General features: G+C 49.6%; 1 protein-coding gene across 2 annotated transcripts; it reads right to left on the bottom strand.

Annotated features, from left to right (window-relative positions):
• Positions 1-986: 986 nt before the first annotated feature.
• On the bottom strand, positions 987-4258 carry OSR2 (odd-skipped related transciption factor 2). 2 transcript variants are annotated; one of them, XM_045454102.1, is made up of 3 exons: positions 3490-4258; positions 2324-2423; positions 987-1483 (listed from the first exon to the last, which is right to left on the bottom strand). In XM_045454102.1, the coding sequence occupies exons 1-3, from the start codon at positions 4143-4145 to the stop codon at positions 1409-1411; spliced, it is 831 nt and encodes a 276-aa protein (XP_045310058.1). In that variant the 5' UTR covers positions 4146-4258; the 3' UTR covers positions 987-1408. The 2 variants fall into 2 exon arrangements, with proteins under 2 accessions (XP_045310058.1, XP_045310057.1); XM_045454101.1 differs by having other exon boundaries at positions 987-1565.
• Between the last annotated feature and the right edge of the window lie 6094 nt (positions 4259-10352).

The following is a 10352-nucleotide window of genomic DNA, read 5'->3' on the forward strand; positions in this document are numbered from 1 at the left end:
ATCTGAGAATACCTAATTAACCCTATTGTTCAGTGTTAAAGTCTGTGAGTACCTTCTGGGCTACTGGGCCATGGGTTCCTCTGATGTTCCCTCCTTAAGTTCAGTTATATCCCTTCCAGTACTTCTGCATAGTACTACAGTTTATCTGTATCCAAAGTCTTCCACCCAAATCCTATACAGGTTGTCATGATGCCAGTGTCACATTCCCCAGGAATCATCTGGGAAAGGTTGAAATGCCTCAGAAGATTATGACATGCTTCCCATGAGCTCCACACAGAGTACCTATACTTCTGGCATTTTCCCAGGGACAAAAGACCAACCAGTGATGAAAACTTTGCAAGTGACCTAGCTCAAGTTTGCTTTGCAGAGAAATCTGAACCTTCTAGAAGAAAACATCTCCACCCTAGGAAAGCAATATTTTCACAGCTAAGTAGTTTCTCCTTTCTCCTCTTGTCCCCCATCTTCTGAAGGTTGTATCTTCCTGCGCTCTTCTATAGGAGGATTATTAGACTTCTCTCCTGAAACCAGGGTAAAGTCTCTGTCTACAGTGCTAAATCATAGTGTTCAAAGTCTAATGGTAAGAAAAGTCCATCATAAACTTTGACATTAGGTCAAGGACTTTTCCATCTTGTGCTTTCAGGTAGGTCAGTCATGGAGTTGCATGCTATTAACAATCATTATATTGCTTTTTATCAGAAGGAATAACACACAAAGAATTAGAATAAACAAAAGAGGATAAAACCTCGAGGGTATCAATTTTAATATCTGTGAAAACCAAAAATTCCAAATCTAAATTGTGCAATTCAAAAATACCACAACACAGAAAGGGAAGAGCTGAAGTCTCAGTAAGAGAATTGTGAGAAGTCTTATTTTAAAAACCTAGGGATAAAGAAAACCCTCAATGTTGAGTATTTTAGAGGCATCCTACTCTCCCAGAGCCCAGCGGAAGAACAGAAGTTAAATAGCAAGACACTTTTGCAGAAGTGTTGAAACAAACAAGAAAAGGTTTTATTTTGAAAATACACTCTTTAAAGATAAATTTGGCTTCCATTTTCCATATCTAGGTGCATCCAACAAGATACAAAAACGAACAAAACAAAACAACAAAACGAAGACCCACGACATTATGTACAGAGCTCTAAAATGAGCTGTGAATATCTACAAGAAACTAGCATATACTCTGTGAAGGGATGTACTTGTGTGGCTTTCTACAGTCCTCAGTCCTCGAGAAGAAGAGTTAACTCCCTGGAGCTGCAGGTGCGGCTACAGCAAGGGAAGAGCTGGGGTCAGTGAGGGGTTGGGGGTGCGACCCTTGGGTGGGAGGCGTGGAGAAGTGTCTGGGGAGGGGAGCAGCGGCGGCACGGGACACATCCTGGGCTTCTCTAGAAGTCCTGCCGCGGGGTGTGAGTCAGGCTGTGCCGCCGCAGATCACAGTTTCGCCTGAACACTTTGCCGCACCGCTCGCAGCTGTAGGGCTTGATGTCTGTATGGGTGAGAAGGTGAGTTTTCAGATTACTTCTCTGATTAAAGGTTCTTCCACATGTGGGACATTTGTGTGGAGATTCCTGTTCAGATGTGAAGCAAGCAAAGGATTAATCCTTCACACCACCACCGCACCCTTCTCAATAGTTTCTGTCTTATCGGTATCACAAGCGTTAACATAACACGCGCACGACAACAAAAGAGGGGACTTGCACCAACAAATCTGGCTCCTAATCCTCCAATCAAGAACGCACTCGCGCAGGCACACACAGAGGCCCGATTACACTGATAACTGCCGGTGGCCACCGCGGTGGGCTTTGTGATTTCCAGCTCTTTACATTTCATCACCGTGTCACAGGCAGGAAAAGGAGGAAGGAAAAAACTCTAATCCACTCTTAAGGAACGACATTCTCCCGGGTAATAAGGCTCCTCTTTGCTGGAAAATTAAACTATTCCTCAATGTTCTGAAAACTACAAATTATGAGGCCCCTGGGAGAGAGAGCATATGGGATTTCACTATGCCTCCATTATCAAAATTACCTTTATTTCCTCCCAAACACGAAAGCTTTAAATGCAGGGCAGATCAGATGGAAAAAAAAAATCTAAAGTTAGGACTTAGAATAAAGAGAATGGCCTTTTCTTTAAGAAAAATATAATAATGCTTTCTGGTAGGTAAGAGTAATTTTTTTGCATAAAAAATGCTGAGTGCTGCTTTTCCCCACCTCGAAAACTAAATCTAAACAGAGCCTTTTAAGAGAAGGAGCTTGCCATTGAACACCTTTGTGAGCAAAGATGATAAAACGAAACCAGCCATTGTTTTTAAACAAGAAAACAAACTTACCTGCATATGTAAAGTTTTGTGAACCGCTAGAGTTCTAGACTGACAAAATCCTTTCCCACACTCCTGACATTTGAAAGGTTTTTCTTTGGAATGGATATACCTGAAAATCAATATAAGGTTTCATTGAAATGGTTTTACACCACGGTGAGGAGTTTCTTTTGACAGTTACTCAAAACCAAGTCGTGAAAGGGCAGAAGAAACGGGATTCCCATTATTTATGTTTATAGATTGTATTTTTTTTCCTCTGTGTAATTCTGTTTATGGTTAACCTCAACTAACAGATTCTTCAAAACATTCACCGGACGCCGGCTTTATCTACACTTGATCGCCCTCTCTGGTGTATTCTGGAGCTCAAAACCGTGCCGAATGAGTCCTTCTTGGTCTCTTCGGGTTTCTCTGGTATTTAAACTGGCCAAATCAGGATGTTAGGCAAGGCCGACTTTAGGGGAACCGATTTTACCCAATCCCTAAACAGCCGGGGAGGATCCCAACAGGAGTCCCAGTGCTGTAGAACTACAAGCAGGGTCCAAGAAAAGATACCCCCACCCCCACTCCTTGGAAGCTTTTACCCGATGAAAACACTTACGTTACAGTATTTCTTCAATTGCCATTTATTAATGCAGAGTTTAAAGTCTTAGGGTGTTGCAGGGTGGGGACCCGTTTCTAAATTCAGTGATCTCAAGACCCCCATAGGTAAAATAAAAGAAAGGTCGCCTTGGCAGGCTCTGGGCACACCTGGGGGTGAGGAGATAGGGAAAGGAGGGAACCCAGTAGAGGTGGCCCGAGTAGATTTCTAGAAATGGTCTGACAGCAGCTAGAACTGGTACCCACCGTGGGAAGGTCTTTGGGGTCCCTCCGCTTTATTGGCCACACCCCCCCATTGGCGACCCGAAGGAAACTGGGAAACGCAGACAAAGACCAACCCACCAGATTGTAACTGCCTAAGAATGAGGAAAGGCCCTTCCGCCTCCCAAACCAGGACGCAGCCAGAGACAGAGGAGGAAAAAGGTAACAGTTGGGGGTTAGCTGTAGCTGGCCAGGGAGGGCCTTTGGGAATATATTCTGGTTTAGAGGGGATTTTGGTGACACTTAGACTGTCTATCAGGACTCGGTACTCTGAACAAAGTCGACTTCCCTACCCAGGCCAACCTCTTTTCCAACCTCACCTGTGATCCCGCAGATGATCTTGCCTCCGGAAGGCCTTATGGCAGATGTCACACGTATATGGCCTCTCGTCCGTGTGGGTCCTCTCGTGGATGAGCAAGTTGTAGGATTTGGTAAAGTGTCTGCCGCAAAACTTGCAGATAAACTCTTTTTTCGTTTTGGAGGGCAACCTCCCTCTGGAGGGCTTTCTGTCCGGAGTCAATTTACTGAGCCCCGAAATGGGGCTACCTAGCCCCGGGCTCAGCTTGGTCAGGTCTCCCATCTTAGGGGGGTCCTCTTGCGTGGCGGCCACGGCCAAGTTGGCAAAGTCAAAACGGGGCCGGTCTTTGTGCAGGGCTGGGAGGACATGGGCAATGGCTCCCTGCTTGGGGTGGAAGAGGTGGGTGGTAAAGGGCAGAGCCGGGAAGGGGAAGCGTGCGTCCACGAGGCCCTGCGCCGCCGCCATCTCGGTGATGGTGGAGCGGGTGATCTCGTGCACGTTGGGGTACCCCAGCGTCCAGTGGTTCATGTGCATGGTCTGCACGGCGCTGAGACCGTACAAGCCCTGCAGGTGGTCCACCGCGGCGGGGAAGGTGTTCACGGCCTGCAGGAAGGAGTAATTGGTGAGCTGCAGCGACGGGTGGAGCGGGATGGGCGCCGGCAGGGCCTTGCTCCCCATTTTCCCTGGTGCTGGGGGGCGGAGGGAGCCGCCCCTGTCTTCCAGGACTCAGAGGCAGGTGGGCGTGGGGCTCCGGCGAGAACCCAGAGAGACAAAGGCACGCAGAGAGAACCCTAAAAATGGCAGGAGAAGAGAGGGGGAGAGTTGTGACTATTATCCTAGCAGGCTCGGCCTGCCCTTTGGCGCCGGCGCGGGTTACCACACCTTCCTTCCCACTCTACTCCAGGGCCCCCCTAAGGAGTGGTGAGGGATCCCCACAGAGCCTGCTGTGCGGGTCCGAACCGTGCTCAGACCCGGGGCCAGGGTGTCAGGCAGGGCGGGAAGTGGCTTTCCGGCGAGCCGGGCGCCCCGGCGGCCCTTCTGTGGGCGCCCAGAGGAAGGTGGGGTTGACGGGCACGCACTGAGCGGAAGACCCAGGCCCCGGGAGAAAGAAAGGCGGGATGGGGGAAGGCGGTGCTTCAGCCGAGGCAGCACCCAGTTCAGCCCATCCAGCCCACCCTGTCCGGCGAAGGTCGGGCAACCGCGACGGCCCGCGACGCCAGCACCCGCAGGCCCAGGGCCGAGCCTCTGTCGCCGCGGCGCCTCCGAGCTCTCCGGGCAACGACACGGACTGCCCGGCGGAGCCTGGGTGCTGCTGCTCCCCGCGCTGCGCCCCCCGCAGGCCGTTCCGCGGCGTGGTCGCCTTTCCCGCGCTTACCCCGGACACGCCGCGGGTGCGGGAACGCAGCCGGGGTGCGCTTCGCGCTCCAGGGCCGGAGGGCCCTCGGAGGGGCCGGTCTCGCCCCGCGTTGACCTCGGAGGTTTTCTTTTTCCTTCCTCTGCCTCAGTCCCATTTATCAGCGGTGACGGGCCGCAGGAAAGAAAAGTGACACCTCTGGAGCCGGTTCAGCCTGGAATCGCCCCCTCCTCCTTCCCAGGAGCCGTCCCCTCCCACCCCCCGACCACGATCCCTTCCAGATGGTTCAGGCTCTCGGGGGTGGGGTGCGGTGGTAGGGGATACGGGTGGGTGGGCGGAGAACCTCCCTGAAGGCCGGAACCCCTTCTCCCAGACTGAGCGCCAAGCTCTCGGGAGGCGGGAGCGGCTTCCCGGCCTGGCACCGGGAGCCGCTCCTACACCAGGGAGGCCTCAGGAGGTGAGAAGAGAGGAGTGGAGAGGAGAGTGGACTCCCTGGGGAAGGGGCAGCAGGGGAGCCACGGCAGGCCGGGTACAGTGCGGCTTTGCCAGCCTGGAGGAAGGTCGTTTATCTGCTGGGAGATGTGTGCGGCCTGGGCCTAAGCAGGGAGCACTCACTCCCCCTTCCTGCTCCCCCAATGGCAATACAGAGGTCTGATTTCAGACCCCGGTTCCCCAGAACACCCTACCTGCATTTTAGGGAAAGGCCCACCTTTTCCCACTGCTGGCCGCCTTTTAGCAGCGGTTCTGCCAGCTCCTCAGACCTGGGCCTTGCCTTTGAGGGAGGCTCCCCAGGTGCGGGACTCACAGCTAAGTGCTTGCGAGGGGCCGGCGGATCGATTGGAGCCATTCAACCTTTTAAGCCTGGCTTTTGAACCCAGCCGAAAGGTGGGAAAGTTTGTCCAGTGTTCCTTCACCACCCATCCCTTTACACGCCTGAATCTATTCTAGTGCGCTGTGAAGTGTTGCCCGCGGGTCTGAGGGCAGACTTGGGAGACTGCGATAATGACACAGCGCTCTGACAAGGCAGAATTTGGTCGCTTCAGTGAGGCCCACACCTTCTCTCTCTCCTCCTCTGGAATGCTCAGAGACAGGGATTTATTAATGAACCGCTTCTGCCTGGTCGTATTCGGTCTGGGAGTTCAGACCGGGGGTTAATGAGAGGTGTGGAAGAGTCAGAGGGTCTCAGTCAGACCATTCAACCGAAACTGTAAACCTCCATTAGTAATAAACTTTCCCACCACAAATCACGATTCATTTTTGTTCAGTGGCAACCCTCGAGCCCTCCTAGAAAGGCAGGGAAAAAGGATTCTACTAACATTCCTAGTAATCTATCTGATTATCTCATTTTCCATTAAAAATAATAAATTACACGTTTATTTCCTTCTTTTTGTGTAATGAGGATTTTCCAGAGATTCAAAATATTATTTTTCCCCTAGTGTTAAAAAGCGGTTTCCCCCATAGAGAGGAAACCGAAATTATTATTTGGGTGTATTCCCAGACTAGATTTCTTAGAAATAAATACAGGAGGCAAAGTATAACTCCCACCACTGTTATGGGGGGGGGGTTGTCAACTGAAGGAATATCACCACCTGTAATTTCCACTTCAAATGCACAAAGTGAAATCTGCCATAAACATTATGCATTAATTCTGCCAGCAAAAAGTTGAGTGCCATCTTCCTGCCATTTTCTTCAAATGGTTTGTAACACAAAAATTAGCAACTCCATTGCAATTCAGCTCCAAAGCAGCATAAACGTGCTATTTCATAGTAAGTTTTCATTTTAATTTGCAGGACAGATAGTTTCTCCATAGAAGAAGAACAAACCAGTGGTGACTTCAACCCTTTTACAAGCAGAACAACTCTAAATGTCCACCGAACACTTTTGCCATAAATAATCAGGGAATTTAGATTTCCACTCTCCCACTGAGTTGCTGGAAATATATGTCAAAAGATGTTTTAAGTCAACGAAGAGAGCTAAAGTACTTTCATTTTGTCTGGAGTGGAGCATGTAGTTCCCACACTGAGCTTCAGGCAGTAACAGAGGTCATCATCCTCTGCTGTCATTTCTCCACTACCCCTTTTCGGACCACTAGTTACTTCTAATTTTACAAGGAAAGAGCCAGTGAAAAACAAATATTTTGGTGAAGCTGAGACTAATTTTCTTTTATCAGTCTTCTTCACAGGGATTTCCAGGCATGTGCAGAAGTTCTGTAAAATTTAATTCACTGGCTGTCAACAAGTGAGATGTGTACATACTAATTTCATTTCACCGAAGCTTTCAAAACATGGGAGGAAAAAGGTACGTGGTAATCTGATAGAGTCTTGCTCTTTGGTAATGCTGTTATTACATTCAGTTATCTAAAAATAAGACACAGTCAGGGGTCATCTGCTAAAACCTGTGTGCTAGTGTGAGAGAAACGACTGATGGATCCATAGGCTTGCTGAATTTCAACCGAAGCCACAATGGAATTTTACATAAATCAGAGCTATAGTCCCAGTAGATATAAGGAGATCATTTAAAAAGTACTAACGATGGCCAGACTGGATCAGGTGAACAGAGGAAAAGGGCCGCGAAGTTCCTGCCCCTTTGCAGCGCCTCTGCCTTTCCAAGGAGTTAATTAAATTAAGATGCCTTCCGCATAATCTGGGTTCTGTTTCTCTCTGCTCCCTCGCTCTCCCTGCGTGAGTAATTTTCTTGTTTTGCTCAGGACTGCAGTTTGTTTAGCTGAGAAAGTAGCTGTCTGCGCCGTTTCGCTTCGGGAAATGCCAGCCCTCTTTTGTTCTCTAGGTTCTAACAGGTAGGGAGACGGATCCCCCCCGCTCCCTCCGCAAACACCTTTTTTCTCCTTCCTTCCTGCAACCGCCACTACTCCTTTCTCTGTTGCTCTTACTCGAGGAGGCGAGCGTTTAAACCCTCAGGGAATTTGCCTTCTGCCCCCTCTCCAGGACTGGAGGCTGGGAGGAAAATCAAAAGCCCAGCACAAGGTTGGAGGATTACCTAGCACTGAACTGTAACTTCCCTCTTGCAACGCGCTGGCTAGGCAGGCACTGTGAGTCCCCGCGCGTCCGCGCTGCGCTGCGCTGCGCTGCTGCGGCTGCCCCGAGCTGCTGCGGCTGCCCCGGGACGGGTGGACCAGGAATACTGCGGCACCATCAGAAGCACATGGGATTATGGGGTTTTCTCTGAGCGTATGTTGAGCAGCTTTTCTAAGAAGCCTTGCCGAACACTTAGATTAAATGTCGCAAAACAGAACTAAAACAGCGCATACAAGTGTGTGCCTGGAATCCGATTAAGTGAGAAACACAGTGCCCCAAGATTGCATCCATATGATTTCTTTTCACAATTCCGAACTTGGGGCACGCGGGACCGAGAATCTGAGTGTCCCCCACACCCCCGACACCCATCCTCCCTTCCTTCCTTCTGGCGGCTGCAGCCCCTTCCCAGAGCGGACACTCACCTCCCTCGGAAAGGTCCGCCTGGGCACCTTCGCTCAGACCCGGCCCAGGTAGTGAGGCGCACGGCTCGGAAAGGTCATTGGGTCCTCGCCGGGCAAACTTCTTTTTCCGAGCGGAATCCCGGGAGCCGCGGACATGATCTGGAGGACGACGAGCAGCAAAAACGAGAGCGGATCCTCGCCTTCGTGGGGGTACTGTGGACGTGGAGTTTGTAAAGCCCGGGGGGGGGGGGAGGTGGTTAAGCCGGGGCTCAGCGCTCGTCCGGAACCCCGCGTCTCCGCGAGCCTCTCGCCGCGGACTCCGGGTAAGGTCGGAGTCTGCAGCCTCGCAGGGCCATCACCCTCCAGCAGCGCGCGCTCGGAGCTCTGTCCCCGCCCGCGTCCCTCCCCAGGCTGCTCGCGGCCCGGAGTCCCGGGCTTTAGTAGCAGCCCCGCCTCCCCTTCGGGCGGGCGTCCTGCAGCCGCGCGGGGCCCACAGAGCCTGGCTCCGCCTCCGAGCCCGGCGCCCGCTAATGGTCCACTCTGTTTACTTGTGTTTGGATAGCAACTGAGTCTTAAAGGCACAGGTTTGCTGGAGGTTCCCCTGTTACAGAGATGAGCCGAAGGTGACTCAGTTCAAAATTCACACACAAGCAAAGCCCACCCCCTTCCTTCTCCGTACCACTTTTCCTTACACTGTGAGAAACCAAACAACTGGTTCTCTGCGTCCTGAAGACCCTGCAGAGAAACCCAAAGGGCTTTTTGTAGTTTTACTTGGCGCGCTCGCCGGATTAATTTCCACATCTTAACACGTTTAATATAACTATCTTCTCCGTAGGGTAAAGTCAATCAGTTCTAGATTGTATATTCCAGCATATATCACCCTTCCTTCAATTTTAAATACCGCTTTGTACATACTTTTTGTGAATTATGACTATATCTGTAGTCTGCTCTTGCTTGCTGTTTTCAAAACGAAGTTTGTTTTTAGAGGTGACAATTGACTAATTTCGTAATTACTGCAAAGACATGTGGAATGTCCCAGAAGAAATTTCTTCCAGTATTTAAGGTTTAATCAGCCAGTGTACATTTTATAAGCAGTTAACCAACTTGGTTAAAGGGGTGGGCATCTGCAACCCATTGGCAAACAATAAAGAATCCATCTGGAATGGGTGAAGAACAATCACTTTAAATTTTTAGGAAAATACTATTGTAGCTTCTCAAAACATGTACATCTTCATTTCCAGCAAAACAAACAAACAAACAAAAAAATGCAGTTCACTTTTCAGTCTCCAGGAAAACTTAATCGAATTTGAAGTGTAGTGATAAAATTTTCAGGTTCTTCTAAAGGTTTGGTCCTGGGTAAGCGTAATTGCAGAACGCACTTCAGCTAAGCCGTAAGTAGGGTGACCTAGTGACAGAAAGGGAATGACACACTCATTTTAAACAGCCTCTTTCCAGATGAGATCTGTGTGAGCAACACTGAAGAAAACGCCTTTCGTCCCAGACGAGTCGCCAGAGGGGATTTGCGTTAGCCCCCGGCAAGTTCGCGCTTTGAGGGGCGCCAATCTTCCAGCCCAAATGCTGTGTACAATTCAAAAGTGTTCCGTCAAAAGATGGTGTTGGATGTGCCGCCCCAAAGGACAATTACAATAATCTCATCGTGCGGGGAAGTGGGTAAATATAAGCAGAAGCCTAAAATTTGTCAAAAGGTTAACCAGTAATTGGTGAGCCAGGCAGAAGCTACGAGATATTATATTAATAAGATACAATTCCTTCTATTTTATTTATGTCCAGATGGATGGAATTTTTCGTTCTTCTGATAAAACATAATTCAGGGATAGTAGATCTTTTTTTCCCTTTCTTTCCAATTTCAAATTCTCCAAGGTTAAAAAGTGAGCTTGGAATAGCGAGGCAAGTGTGTAATATCCTTCAGCATTTAACTGCTTAAAGTAGATTTGACAAACAGCATGGAAGTAGAACGCGTAGGAGTTTAGGTTTTTGTTTGTTTGTTTGTTTGTTTTAACAACAAGTTTTCCCTAGAGGGTTCTTTAGGGGTCCTTTCATTTCAGCGCTCATTCCTGAGTTCCAACTACCGGGA

This window comes from Leopardus geoffroyi, chromosome C3, assembly GCF_018350155.1.
Source record: "Leopardus geoffroyi isolate Oge1 chromosome C3, O.geoffroyi_Oge1_pat1.0, whole genome shotgun sequence".
In the NCBI taxonomy this organism is placed as follows: domain Eukaryota; kingdom Metazoa; phylum Chordata; class Mammalia; order Carnivora; family Felidae; genus Leopardus; species Leopardus geoffroyi.